At 31.8% G+C, this 16252-nt stretch overlaps 1 protein-coding gene across 1 annotated transcript in view; it reads right to left on the bottom strand.

The window, feature by feature from the left end:
- Window positions 1-16252, bottom strand: part of LOC148301605 (sodium-dependent noradrenaline transporter-like) — a 60499-nt gene that overhangs the window by 22029 nt on the left and 22218 nt on the right. Inside the window, exons 4-8 of the mRNA XM_088272998.1 lie at window positions 9684-9737; window positions 4746-4883; window positions 2970-3101; window positions 1172-1303; window positions 323-385 (exon numbers count right to left, since the gene is read on the bottom strand). Of these exons, the coding sequence (XP_088129124.1) occupies window positions 323-385; window positions 1172-1303; window positions 2970-3101; window positions 4746-4883; window positions 9684-9737 (519 nt within the window). The remainder of the gene's footprint in view (window positions 1-322; window positions 386-1171; window positions 1304-2969; window positions 3102-4745; window positions 4884-9683; window positions 9738-16252) is intronic.

The following is a 16252-nucleotide window of genomic DNA, read 5'->3' as shown; positions in this document are numbered from 1 at the left end:
CAGATTTTGTGAACAAGTATTTGGACACACTCAAAATGTTGTAAATAATAAGTAGTTATGTATTTTCTTCGTGGGAGTAATTAAGGGTTAATTTGTTGGAAAATGCATCTTATCTCAACCTTGCATTCTTTCCTTATATCACCATTGGAACATCTATCATACATGGTGTTGCCGCACTGAGAGATCGCATTCCGACTGCATTCAGTCTACTTTCATCCTCCTTTCGCCAACTCCATACGTTAACGTTGGAACCGGGACTCCATTGTGCACTGCCAGTTTAGCTTTCGCTGAGATTATTTACATTTTATGATGTCAAACTCACCTATGATGACGTTGTAGTAGAATGAGACATAGAACGCCACCATCACAGCGCAGAATCCAACACCTGAAAATTTTAATTATTTTACTACGAGTTTATTCATGTAAAAACGACTAGTTTCAAGAACGGCAAATGTACTCATCAACAGGTGAAAATACATGTCCGCCATCGTGGTGTAATGGTTGGCGTGTTTAGCTACCGTACTGGAGGTCTCGAGTTAGATTCCCGGGGGGGAGGCTAAAAAAAATAGGGATTTCACACTCTAATATTTATTTTATAACAATTAATACTTAACTGCGTCAATGCGATGCAGTGCCCTTTGCACCATTGAGCAGAGCATAGTATTGACTGTGCATATAAATAAATTAAAAAAATAATAGTTTGGTTGTTAAGTAAGGTGGTACTTTGGGGCTGTTATAGAATAGGTATGCTGTGTTTGATTTTACGCGTGTCGAGCCATTAGGTTAGGATTTCTTTTTGGTTACTTAATATTAAGCTAGGTGATACTTTGGGGCTATTATAGAGTAAGATTTTACGCGTGCCATGCCATTAGTTAGGTTTTCCTTTTGATTACTTAATATTAAGCATGGTGATACTTGGGGGCTATTTTTTAAAAATTTTATTGGAAGGAAGAACAACAGTTGATAAATCAGAATCCAAAAAAAACATGAGTACCAATTACAGTTCTTCACAACTATGCATAAGATATTATAGAGTAAGATTTTACACGTGCCGTGCCATTAGGTTAGGTTTTCCTTTTGATTACTTAATATTAAGCAAGGTGATACTTTGGGGCTATTATAGACTAAGATTTTACACGTGTCGTGCCATTAGGTCAGGTTGGGTAGGTACCTTTGAAGAGAGGGCATATTCTCCACAAGGATATGGGTCCCTGCCTGTTGAACTGGCCGAGGATCAGCTCCATGTAGAACAGAGGGACGGCTCCGAAGATGAGCATCAGCGTGTAGGGGATCAGGAAGGCGCCTGGCAACACACAAATACCATTTAACATTTTAACACGTTAACTGACTCAGCTAAACTGGCAGTACACAATGGAGTTCTGGTTCCAACCCTTATGTATGGAAGCGAAGCATGGAGTTGGCAAAAGAAGGATGAAAGCAGACTGAAATGCGATCCCTCAGACGAATGTGTGGCAAAACGATGTTTGATAGATGTTCGAATGATGAAATAAGGAAAGAATGTAAGGCTGAGATAAGCATTATCGATAAAATTAAGAAAGGTGTGTTGAGATGGTTTGGACATGTGGAGCGTATGAGTGAAGAAAGAACGGTTAAACAAATTTATGAGGCGAATGTAGTTGGAAAAAGAAGCAGAGGACGACCGAGGAAAACTTGGCACAATCAGGTATGTCAAATACTTGAAAGCGGCCGGGTCAGGAGTCGTAATAATCGTCGGGTATGTATGAGGTGATGCACGAATGTAGAAGAGGCAAAGAATGTTTGCAAAGACAGAGTGGTGTGGCGTTCGATTCTCTCTGCCTACCCCTGCGGGGAAGCGGCGTGATGGTTAGTTAGTTAGTTAGTTAGTTGATCATTGACTATTTGATATCTTACCAGTTTAATATTGCCCTGAAAAAATCCCAAGGGATTTTAAACTTGGAAGTATAATATATTGACTTGTTAAAAATGACTAACTGCATTCATGTTTATTTTCTTGCCAAGCAAAAGTGACTTAAATGGCCCTCCTGAACATTTTACATTTTGTTAGTTAAGTCACTTTCTCCTGTACGACTACGATATATTTATTAAAAATATTGTCTTGAACGTGTAAAATTTTGACAAATAATAGTACTTAGTTCCCAAATAAGTTCTGTTGGAATTGTTTGGTATTGCATTTTGGTATTGTAAAGTAGTGTTTATGTATATCCCAAATATTAACTTTTATTAAGATTTAACTAAATTCCACCCTTAAATAGTTGGAGAATTAATAATAATAATAATAAATCCCTTACCGCACCCCAATGGTGCATAGGGCACTGCTTCATATAAACGCAGTGTTATCTCGATCGATTACACATGAAGGTAAGGTGATCAGCCCTCCACTTCAGGTACCAGTCCAGTGTAATATTGAATAAATATTAGAGTGAAAAAATCACTTATATTTATCAAACCCCCCCTGGGAATCGAACCCGGGACCTCCAGAACGGTAGGCGAGCATGCTGACCATTACACTACGGAGGCGGACGAATTACAGTTTTAAAAAAAATAGTTTCTACTTTTGGTACTTTGAATATTGACTTCGAGCCTCCGAAATGAAGACTCTCCGATCCATAACCGGAAATACATTGCGAGACCGAGGAAGAAATACCGACATCCGGATCATGTGTAAGACGGAGGATATCGTGAGGTGGGGACGACAACGAAGGCGATACTGGAAGGAACATATAAACAGAATGTCAGAAGACAGACTTCCACGTATCGCCCTCCAAGGCAACCCTGAAGGACGCAGACCCCCAGGCAGACCTCCGAAAAGATGGAAAGACAGCTGGGAGTCAACGTCCCAAGAGCGACATGCAGAGGCACAAACAGATCCCTAGGATCTACATAAAGAAGAAGAAGAAGAAGAAGAAGAATATTGACAATAATAATTGTGATAGATTGGTTTTTTCTTTTTAAAATGTAAGATTTACCTCCGCCGTTCCTGTAGCAAAGGTAGGGAAACCTCCAAACGTTGGCCAGGTCTACAGCGAACCCGATGATGCTGAGGAGGAAGTCAGCCCCGGTGCCCCAAGTCTCACGCCCATCGTCCCCTAAAGAAAAAATAATAAATATTTTAAATTATCAACTGGTCAAAATAGATGTACAAAGGAACCACTTACAACGAGCACATCTCATAAGGAATAATTCGCATTGCGAGCAAATAAAAAGTGAAAAAGTTGCTCCATTAACGAGAGATATTTCGCATAACGAATTACAAACTTTTTAATTCATTCCACAAAAACTATATCGCTCACACCTTTCAACAACGTCATAAATCAAAAATCGTCAATTTTCAGTTGTGCCTGTTTTCGGAATGCCCAGAAAATGTACTATATCCCAGCAAAAGCGGCATATTTTTAACTTGATATTTACCCGCTACAGGGCAGAAAGTGTTGTTTTTACATTTGAAGAGAAGGTATCGTTTAATTATTTTTTTAAATACACTAAATATTTTTCAAATGGAGAAAAAACATTCAGGTTTTACCTAAAAAGATCTGTTGCACGGTAAAAATTTCAATAAGTGGCTTGATATTTATTTTTAATACATTTAATTATATTTTTAAACTTTAAAAACGATGTCCTGAAAACCAAGTTTTTTGATATTTGACGTTGTTGAAAGGAGTGAGCGATATATTAGACATTGATTACCTAAGTTTGTTTCAATTTAAAAATTTGCTTAAATCATTTATTAAAAAAACAAATCTAAGCACCTTCTTCTTTTAAACGTATAACTCATACAGTACATGTTTGCTAACTTTTTTCATTTTCATCTTTTTGATTTTTTGTTTTCTGTTAAAATAAAACATTTTTAGTTTATATTAGCACTTTTAATATAATTTTATTTCTGATACCTATTGTATTCTTGCCAGTGCCCTTTACTATAACCTAAAATATATTGTATACCCACACACAGGCCATGCCTTTGTGGGATCTTTTTTTATTATTTTTTTTTTGTAAAAAAAAAACTAACTAACTAACCATCACGCCGCTTCCCCGCAGGGGTAGGCAGATAGAATAGAGCGCCACACCACTCTGTCCTTGCAAACATTCTTCGCCTCTTCCACGTTCATGCATCTCCTCATACATACCCGCCGATTGTTACGACTCCTAACCTGACCACTTTCAAGTATTTGGCATACCTGATCGTGCCATCTTTTTCTCGGTCTTCCTCTGCTTCTTATCCCACTAATATTCGCCTCATAAATTTGTTTTACCGTTCTTTCCTCACTCATTCGTTCGACATGTCCAAACCATCTCAACACACCTTTCTTAATTTTATCGATAATGCTTATCTCAGCTTTGCATTCCTTCCTTATTTCACTATTCGCACATCTATCATACATCGTTTTGTCGCACATTCTTCTGAGAGATCGCATTTCGACTGCATTCAGTCTACTTTCATCCTTCGTTTGCCAACTCCATGTTTCACTTCCATACATTAGATTCGGACCAAGACTCCGTTGTGTACTGCCAGTTTAGCTTTCGTTAATAGGTTTTTATTTGCTACAACAGATTTCAACTGAAGACCAAATTCCACCTATACAATGCCTGCATTGCTCCTATTCTCTTATGCGGCTGTGAAACATGGCACCTTACAAGGGCCCATACATTAGAGTTGGAACCAGGACTCCGTCGTGTACTTGTAACTATTCTTATAATAATTTTAAAAAAATAAAAAAAGTCGAGATTCCTTATGACGATCTTACCATTTTCCTTGGCTGCTTTATCCAGGACACCGTCTTCCGCGATGCTGCTCGGGCTTCCGTCTGCAGATCCGGCCGAGTCTTCCAGGATGAGACTCTGGACCACACAGGAGTCTTCCTCCACTTGTACCAGTAGCTCTTCTGAGAAAGAAAAAACAGTTAATCAGGAGACAGCATTATGTATAATAAAATAACAATAAAACCCTTATCCGCACCCCAATGGTGCATACGTAAACTGACCATTTATTTTTGTACAACATTTTGAGTGTGTCCAAATACTTGTTCACAAAATCTGGATTATCTCCAATTACAGGAGTTATTTTCATATATATAGAACTTCCAAGAATTTGAGTAGTGTGGTTGTCAATAATGGGTAGAATTGGTGAATGTTACACGTGTGTAAAGTGATCACTTAAACCAGCCTATGACGGTCGTAAGCCCCGTAAATGCCCAGACTTCCATATTCTTCTTCATCTTTGATGAGATGTCAAAAAATAATATTTATTTTTGTCCCCAAAACGGGACATTTACCAATTTTAACCTTATAGTATGGATATTCAAGAAAATACGTATTTTTTCATAGTTTTTATGTATTATTAAAAAGAAAGGAATTGATAAAAAATAAAGAGGAATAAATTTTATAAAAATGAAGAAAAAAAAAAGTTGTTTTATATTGGGACAGGCTATGTAAAAACGGGACGGTCCCGTTCAAAACGGGACGTATGGTCACTTTATGCATACGGCACTGCGTCATACAAAAGCAGTGTTATCTTGATCGTTTACACATGAAGGAAAGGTGATCAGCCCTCCGCTTCAGGTACCAGTCCATGGTAATATTAAATAAATATGACAGTGAAAAAATCACTTATATTTATTTTACCCCCCTTGGGAATCGAACCCGGGTCCTCCAGAACGGTGGCCGAGCGTGCTGACCATTACACTACGGAGGCGGACAAGAAATAACATGAACTAAATATCAAATGCGAATCAAAAATGCTTAATTTTTTATGCGAAATTGCTTGGACCCCATTGGACTAATTACTTGTATTTTTATCACTTGATCATTTTATGGCGACTAGTTTCGGAAGCTACGCTTCCATCATCAGGTCTAAATGAAAACATTTGGACCAGGAGATATAAGCATAGCTTCCGAAACTAGTCGTCATAAAATAAATAAAAACAAGTGTTCTTCATTTTAAATTTCATCATGTCTTACCACAAGGTGAATGCCAAAACAATAAATAAAATTATTATTATTATCAAATCAAACACTGATTTATTGAGTCCACTAAGTTAAATTTTAAATTTTTGGGTAATGAATCCAAAATTAAACAAGGTATTTGGATTGAATTCTACTTATTTATATTTTTTTTTTTTTTTTTTTGTAACATGTGTGTAAAGTGATCACTTAAACCAGCCTATGACGGTCGTCAGCCCCGTAAATGCTCAGACTTCCATATTCTTCTTTATTTTCGATGAGATGTCAAAAAATAATATGAAAAATGTTGTTTATTTATATACATATATATATATATATATATATATATATATATATATATATATATATATATATATATATATATATATATATATATATATATATATATATATATATATATATATATATATATATATATATATATATATATATATATATATATATATATATATATATATATATATATATATATATATATATATATATATATATATATATATATATATATATATATATATATATATATATATATATATATATATATATATATATATATATATATATATATATATATATATATACATATATATATACATATATATATTGTTGTCAATAATGGGTAGAATTGGTGAATGTTACACGTGTGTAAAGTGACCACTTAAACCAGCAGGTCGTTAGCCCCGTAAATGCCCAGACTTCCATATTCTTCTTCATGTTTGATGAGATGTCAAAAAAAAAAATTAAAACAAAGTTACATTTTAATTATAAAATAGAAAACACAAATAAAAATTATATAATATTTTCCTCTTAAAGGCAGATTTGCATTTAAAGGATTTGCGCAATATGGGAATGTAACTTTTTGGCGAGGACCTCCACATTTGAGGAAAATGTGTCAGATTCAGAGACATTCGAGGCAAGAAGGAGCACAGTTCTGTGAGACATGTGACATTGATGGATAGCCAAATAATTTTTTAAACATCTTTTCGCATCCATTCTCGGTTTCTAAGCCAGCTCATTTATTATTTAATACTTCGTTCCTGTTTCGATAAACAAAACACAAAACTGGTATTATCAACCCCGTTAGAGTAATCAGATAAATTTACGCTGAAAAGGGTAATCCAGGGTTCGGCAACCTGTTGGTCGTAGAGCCAAAAATTCTCAGAACAACGATAGACATTTTTCATAATTTTTTTTGACATCTCATCTGAAGTCTGGGCATTTACGGAGCTGACGACAGTCATAGGCTGGTTTAAGTAATCACTTTACACACGTGTAACATTCGCCAATTCCACCCATACCACACTACTCAATTTGGAAGTTCTATATATATGAACCAATTTAGAAACCTTGTTCTTGAATCACTGGAACTTCACTAGAGACATTTATTGGTGAGTTGAAAAAAATATACAAAAAACATTTATGAAAAATATAAAAAATAACTCCTTGAGTTAATCCAGATTTGTGAACAAGTATTTAAACACACTCAAAATGTTGTAGAAAGACATTTTATTGATATTTTATTTATTTATTTAATATAGTTATAAGAGTTTTTTACAATAAAATAACAACTATACAGTTTTTCCACATAAATTTAATTTGACCAGCGACCGTGTTTCGTCGTAATCAACCTCATCAGACTGCTGATGTCGGTTAGGACGAAACCCGGTTGCTGCTGGTCAAATAAAATTTATATGGTAAAACCTATATAGTTGTTATTTTATTCTATGAAATGCAGATCTTACAAAAATAAAAGTACAATACTTAATCTAATAAAGAGTTTTTTTTAAATAATTCAAATTATTTTCTATAGATTTCTGCTTTACAATTTTAAAATTTGTTACGCTGTTCTTTCCAATAAAGAGACTGAGCTCTTGTGCTTGGAGAGGAACTTACGCTTATAATTTATTGTTTATGTTTGTGGGTGATAAAATTAATTTTTATTATCATTTCTTTGTGTTTTTTTTCGATATGTATAAAAGTCATTTAATTTATTTTTTAGCATTTTGATATCTTCCTTTTTTATAAAAATATTCATAGGAGGGTTATAAATTGAAAGAAGAAGCTACTATGATCTATTTTTTAAAGAAAATAATCGCAGTAAAATCATAAAACAAAACAAATTGAAATAATTGGTGTCTATCATATAGTCTTCATGCAATGAATTAAACAGTTTTGGATATCGTAGTCGTACAGGAGAAAGTGACCGACTGCCAAAACGTAAAATGTTCAGGGGGGCCATTTAAGTCACTTTTGCTTGGCAAGAAAATAAATATCAATGCAGTAAGTCACTTTAAACAAGACAATATATCATTCTTCCAAGTTTAAAATCGTTTAGGATTTTTTCAGGGCAATATTAAGCTAGTAACTTATCAAATAGTCAATGATCACGTTTTTGTAAAATAATGCACTTGGTCACTTTCTCCTGTACGACTACGATATGTTGAGATGTTAAAAATGTAATAAAAACAACTCCCAAGTAGAGATAATCTAGATTTGTGAACGAGGATTCGAACACACTCAAAATGTTGAGAAAAAATAAACTACTTGTAATTTGAGTTTGAACTTTGAAAATTATTTTCATCGTTGATTTTTGGATTTTTGTTAAAAACATCACATCTCCCTTCTCCGGGTCTTCCAAAGCACACCATTAGTGCCGTGAACAAAATTATCAATTTTTTTCATCAGCACAGTGTGCCGATGGCGCACATTTGCCGAGCCGCAGAGGGGACAAAGAGCCGCTCGTGAGCCGCGGTTCGGCGACCGCTGGAGTAGCAATACGATATTGAAACAGCTAAGTGGGGTTGATTGAAAGTGACTTTCTACTCCTGTACATTATATATACCCTTCTGACGCGTGACATCTTGGTATAAAAAAATAGCTACTGAGGAGTATATTCAAACAATTTTCTGATTTCTGATTTAGATAAATATTAAAATATAAATAAAACCTTCAGAATAACGAATTTAGCGGTGATTTTTCTTGCCAAAATAATGATATATTTTTTTAAATTTACGTTTTTTTAATTGTTCAAGTACTATCTACCCTTTGATTGCAAACATATATATATATATATATATATATATATATATATATATATATATATATATATATATATATATATATATATATATATATATATATATATATATATATATATATATATATATATATATATATATATATATATATATATATATATATATATATATATATATATATATATATATATATATATATGTATATATGTATATATATATATATATATATATATATATATATATATATATATATATATATATATATATATATATATATATATATATATTTATATTTTAATTTACATTTTTAATTTTTTTATTAGGCTATGGACCCCAATGGTGCATAGGGCACTGCATCAAATAAACGCAGTGTCATCTTGATCGCTAACACATGAAGGAAAGGTGATCAGCCCTCCGCTTCAGGTACCAGTCCAGGGTTATGTTGAATAAATATTAAAGTGAAAAAATCACATCTATTTATTTGAACACCCCCTGAGAATCGAATCCGGGACCTCGAGAACGGTAGCCGAGCGCGCTGACCATTACTCTGCGGAAGCGGACATCATCAGGACGTTTTTAATTTTATAACATTAGACTGGAATTTTTGTCTGTTATATCCGAAGTAAGTTTAATAGAGGGACGTTATATCGAGGTTTTACTGTACGTATGGAGAAGATATCTTACTTTTGTGGAAGAGGAGAGTGTTGGCCGACCCGTGTTTCGACGGTTTATGTCTTCCTGAAACAAAAAATAAGGATACATGATTATTTTAAATATTTCCATAAGTTATGTGCATAAATATTTTAAGGTGAAATTCGAGTCCAGCCCTCCCTAAAGAAAGGGTTGCTATAAGCGAAGGATTTTATTTCACATACGAGTATACAGATCGCTCACTCCTTTCAAGAACGTCATAAATCAAAAATCGTAAATTTTCAGTTGTGTATGTTTTCGGAATGCCCGGAAAATGTACTACATCCCAGCAAAAGCGGCATATGTTTAACTTAATATTTACCCACTACAGGGCAGAAAGTGTTGTTTTTATGACACGTTTATATGACGCAGTGCCCTATGCACCATTGGGGTGGGGATAAGGGTTTTATTATTATTATTTTTAGTAAAATAATATGAAAAATAAAAATTACAAAATAATATTATTGGAGATTTGTGAACAAGTATTTGGACACACTCAAAATGTTGTAAATTTCACTCCTTTCTTGGAATAATGTCACAAAATGTTTCTTGAAATAAAGATGAGAGTATGTATGAGAGGTAAATACTACTACAGCAAAGCCACTATTTTACGTTTTTTAAGGGACTAAAAAACTTCAATAGAGGGGTAACGTAAATGCGGGGTAGTAAAAAAGACAATTAAATAATTTTTTTGTAAAAATCATGTAGATGAGATTTTTTACACTAACCACGGGACCACAACCCGACAGTATTTGGACACACTCAAAATGTTGTACCGTAACACTAACTAACTAACTAACTAACCATCACGCCGCTTCCCCGATGGATAGGCAGAGAGAATAGAGCGCCACACCACTCTGTCCTTGCAAACATTCTTCGCCTCTTCCACGTTCATGCATCTCCTCATACATACCCGCCGATTGTTACGACTCCTAACCTGACCACTTTCAAGTATTTGGCATACCTGATCGTGCCATGTAACACGGTGTTTGATAATGATGTAAAACTCATCAAAACACGCGCCACAAAATATTTTAAGAAATAACGGCATTCAAAGAGTTAAACTTAAATTAAAAATAAACAGATATTACCGCAAAGTAAATGAATTAATGATAAAATGAAAAAATGGTTGATTCAAGTTCGGGCGAAGGAAAAATAATAAAAATCGTATTCGATTGATAACCCTCGAGGACTTTTATCAAGCTCGCTCTGTCGAGATATCGGATACAATATTGGAATTTAAATTAAAGAAGATGTATATTGGTTATTCGAAGTTGAGTAGAAATAAAATTTCAATATCTTAGTACAGGGATGGGGAGCCTTTCCTACCCCTAGAACGGGTTGAGCCTTTGTTACGTAAAGGTCGTTTAATTAACTTTTTAACACATATATATATATATATATATATATATATATATATATATATATATATATATATATATATATATATATATATATATATATATATATATATATATATATATATATATATATATATATATATATATATATATATATATATATATATATATATATATATATATATATATATATCGTACACTCCTTGTGAAAGTTGAAGAAGGGGTACGAGTGTAATTAAAGTAATCAATAAATAAAATTTTAAAAAAACTTTCTTATCAGTGAAAACATAGACAATAGGGAAGAGTGATTGTCATATTGTTAATTCGCTCACTCCTTTCAACCACGTTAAATATCAAGTATCGAAAATTTTCAGTTGTGCATGTTTTCGGAATGCCCAGAAAATGCACTATATCCCAGCAAAAGCGGCATATTTTTAACTTAATATTTACCCGCTACAGGGCAGAAAGTGTTGTTTTGCATCTTGAAGAAAAGGTATTTTTAAATTATTTTTTTTAATAAACTATATATTTTTCAAATGGAGGAAAAACCTTCAGGTTTAACCTAAAAAGATTTGTTGCACAGTTAAAAATTCAATAAGTGGCTTGATATTTATTTTTAATACATTTTATTATATTTTTAAACTTTGAAAACGATCTTCTGAAAAATCAAGTTTTTCGATATGTGACGTTGTTGAAAGGAGTGAGCGAATGTCCGCCTCCGTGGTACAATGGTAAGCGTAACTCCAAAAATCAGTGTTTGATTTTAAATTTTGATATATACATAAATTAAAAAGGAGTTCTACAAATGAAACGCAAAATCTGTAAATAATTTTTTACATTATGTACTGCAAAAAACCTCAGTGGTGTAATGGTTAGCGTGTTTAGCTACCGTGCTGGAGGTCCCAGGTTCGATTCCCAGGGGGGGGGGGTTGAAAATAAATAAAAGTGAATTAACACTCTAATATTTATTTAATATTATCCTAGACAGGTCCTTGAAACGCAGGAGTATTCACCTTGCCTTCCTGATAAAACATACGTTCAAGATAAAACTGCGTGAATACGATGGGGTGCCCTATGCACCATTGGATGCATAAGGTTTAGAAGAATTATATTATTTTGTGAAAAGCAATAAAAAATATGAAGAAAATAAACGGGCAATTTTTTGTGTGGAGTGTCGCATCGAGCCTTTTCGCTCTCAATACGACGCAGTGCCCTATGCACCATTGCGTGCGGATAAGGTTGAGAAGAAGAAGAATAATATTATTTTGTGAAAAGCAACAAAAAATATACGAAGAAAAAAAACGGGCAATTTTATATGTGGAGTGTCGCATCGAGCCTTTTCGTTCTCCAGCGTCGACATGTCCCATCTTTGGCGGTATTAATTTATGCATTTGTGGCAGCCCTGACGAGGAGAGCCGCAAAGGCTTCTTTGAAATGGAAATTGAAATACAGAAATTTCAATACAGCGGATAGAGAATGCCATCTATCGGCGCGAATTCCAAATATCCCCCCTCAAGTTCGGATCAAATTCTCCAACGGTACACAATATTTGCGTACAACGGCGCCCATTATTCGGCTGGATAATCGAATTAAATTAACAGATATTCATTAAGATAATTCGCTTTAATTAAGTCGGATAAAATGAAAGCAGGCAACAAGTGAGATTTTGAAAACAGTGGAATGTGATATCATCTTCTTCTAACCCTTATCTGCACCCCAATGGTGCATAGGGCACTGCATCGTATAGAAGCAGTGTTGTCTTGATCGTTAAATACACGAAGGAAAGGTGATCAGCCTTCCGCTTCAGGTATATAAAGGTATATATAAATATATATATATATATATATATATATATATATATATATATATATATATATATATATATATATAGACATATATATATATATATATATATATATATATATATATTTATATATATATATAAATATATATATATATATATATATATATATATATATATATATATATATATATATATATATATATATATAATATATATATATATATTTATATATATATATATATATATATATATATATATATATATATATATATATATATATATATATATATATATATATATATATATATATATATATATATATATATATATATATATATATATATAACGTGGTAATATTTTCCTTTTGAAAATTAAGTGTAAATAATATGTAAAGTGGGTGTATAATAATAAAATAAACAATGTGTTGCTTTGTAATTAAAGTTTATTCTTAATTTATCTTTATAATAATTTTTATATCTATCTATCTATCTATCTATCTGATTCTGACAGTTAATAATATTATCGGAAGTCTTTTGTTTTATTCTGAGCGACGCATGCGGCATCTGGTGGTAGAACTGTTTTATGTAGGTACTTTTTGTAAGTACTTAATAAAATGTATAGGTAGGTACCTAGTTATTTTATTACATCTCCCCCCTTGGGGATGAAAATTCATTGTAAAATTTTCACTCGTCCTCCGGATCATCTTCTTGTAGTGAAGGGACTGGTATAAGTTTAGTGATATAATAAAGTTTTTTTTTTTTTTTTTTCTTTCTTTCTTTTTTTTCCTTCTTTTTTTTCTTTTTTTTTCTTTCTTGTTTTTTTTTCTTTCTTTCTTTTTTTTTTCGTTCTTTTTTCTTTCTTTCTTTTTTTTGTATTTTTTTTTTCTTGACCCTTTTGAAGTAGACACAGTTTTTTTCAATCCATTTGTTTTTTTCTTTTGAATTCCTTCATTTTTATTCAGATCTCTTAAAGTATCTTCTAATATAATCAAATGTACAACTTTTAATTGTTCATCTGCATTTTCATTCGATTCTAAAACTGGATTCCTGCTTAGACAATCTACTTCTAAATTCTTCTTTCCTGGAGTATATTTTGTTTTATATTTTGTAGTATTTTTTTCTACTTTATTTTTATTTTCATTCTTCAAGCATTGTCTCTGTGTTATTTTTAAGTCTTCATTTTGGATTAGTTTAAATTTTTTTTATCATATCTAATCCTATCAAAAAATCATATTTGAAATTTTCTTCATCAATAATATATACATCAACGTTTTTTTCCAATTCAAATATTTTTATTTTCAAAGTCGTCAAACCGTTTGTCTTTTTAACACCATTAATTGTTACTAAATCTGCTTCATTCATATTGTTTCCTTTTCCTTTTAGTTTTAATAACTTAGAATTTATTAGAGAAACATTTGAACCTGAATCGTAAATTCCAAATATTTCAATTTGATCATTTAGTAATAGTTTGACATTTATTAATGGTGTTACTATTCGTTTTTTTGATCGGTTTCGTTTAACTTAGCTTCTATAACTGAATTGTTTACATGTCTGATAGTATTTTTATTATTAAACTTATCATCCTCCTTTGTTCTAAACCAGCACGTTACTTCAGGGTGATATCGAGTTCCCTTATTTAATTTTTCACAAATCTTACATGGACTTTTATCTTTAATTTTACCACTAGTTCTTAGATTTCCATATCTTCTTTGATCCGAAAACCTTTTTTTATTTACAATGTTTTCGTGTTTTTTTACTTCATTGAATAAATCGACTGTATCTTCTAATTTTTCTCTATCAATCTTATTAATTATAAATTCTGGTAAACCAGCCACAATAAGATCTACTAAGGTACCCATGTCGATCGTTCTTCTCATCTCCAACAAAAGTTTTTCCTTCCTTATGGCATAGTCTAACAAGGAACCGTCGTTATATTTAAAAGATAATGCAAACATTACATGGTTCCATCCCTTGTTTGTAAATGTTTTACAAAAGTTGTTTTTCCATACTATCCATTCTGAGTTCATGGAAAATTTTATCATCATCGAACTGTACCAATCTTCACAACTTTTATCCATAAACAATCTTAATATTTCAATTTTTTTCTCATCCGTTGTCACCTCAAAACGTGTACATTCTTTTTCAAAAATATCCATCCACTGGTTTGCATTAGGATTTTTGCTTGTAAATTTTTCAATGATGAACTTCTCTGAAATATCTTTTAAATTTTGATGTTTGCTTACCTGAGCATTTTGTATTAATTTTTCTAGTAAGTTTTCTAATGTTTGAGGAGCAGTATCCATTTTATTTTTATTTTGTTTCTTCATTTTTGATTAACAAAATTGTCGTTTTATAACGTGGTAATATTTTCCTTTTGAAAATTAAGTGTAAATAATATGTAAAGTGGGTGTATAATAATAAAATAAACAATGTGTTGCTTTGTAATTAAAGTTTATTCTTAATTTATCTTTATAATAATTTTTATATCTATCTATCTATCTATCTATCTGATTCTGACAGTTAATAATATTATCGGAAGTCTTTTGTTTTATTCTGAGCGACGCATGCGGCATCTGGTGGTAGAACTGTTTTATGTAGGTACTTTTTGTAAGTACTTAATAAAATGTATAGGTAGGTACCTAGTTATTTTATTACATATATATATATATGTATATATATATATATATATATATATATATATATATTGTATATATATAAATATGTATATATATATATATATATATATATATATATATATATATATATATATATATATATATATATATATATATATATATATATATATATATATATATATATATATATATGTATATATATATATATATATATATGTATATATATATATATATATATATATATATATATATATATATATATTTATATATATATATATACATATAAATATATATATATATATATATATATATATATATATATATATATATATATATATATATATATATATATATATATATATATATATATTTGTGTAATAAATTCATGGATGCTACAGAAAGATAACATGATTCAAACGCATGGCCTAGGTGACATTGTATTTACAATAATAGAAGGACCTACAACCTGTGGACGAGGAGAGCTGACACAACAGTCTACAAAGACGTTAAGGATTTTTTTCAGATAAAACACTTTTTCCCGTCCGATTTAATGAAAAAAGATCGTATTGTCTTCATCGGCGGTATCGCCACACGGTTCCACATCCAATTGGCGGCAAGACGCATTCCCCGGGAGGTGTGTCGCATTCCAGGCTATCCCGGCGTGTCCCGGGCATTACACGGCAACAGGGGTCGGGCATACCGATACGAGACGGGACATTCCTGTTCGCGCCGCCGGGAGAGGGTGGTCGCATTCCGGGATTAT

Source organism: Brachycentrus maculatus, unplaced genomic scaffold, assembly GCF_059751285.1.
Source record: "Brachycentrus maculatus isolate JH-2025_06_01 unplaced genomic scaffold, ASM5975128v1 h1tg000536l, whole genome shotgun sequence".
Lineage (NCBI taxonomy): Eukaryota > Metazoa > Arthropoda > Insecta > Trichoptera > Brachycentridae > Brachycentrus > Brachycentrus maculatus.
The sequence above is the reverse complement of the archived record's forward strand: the minus strand, read 5'-3'. Positions and strand labels throughout refer to the sequence as shown.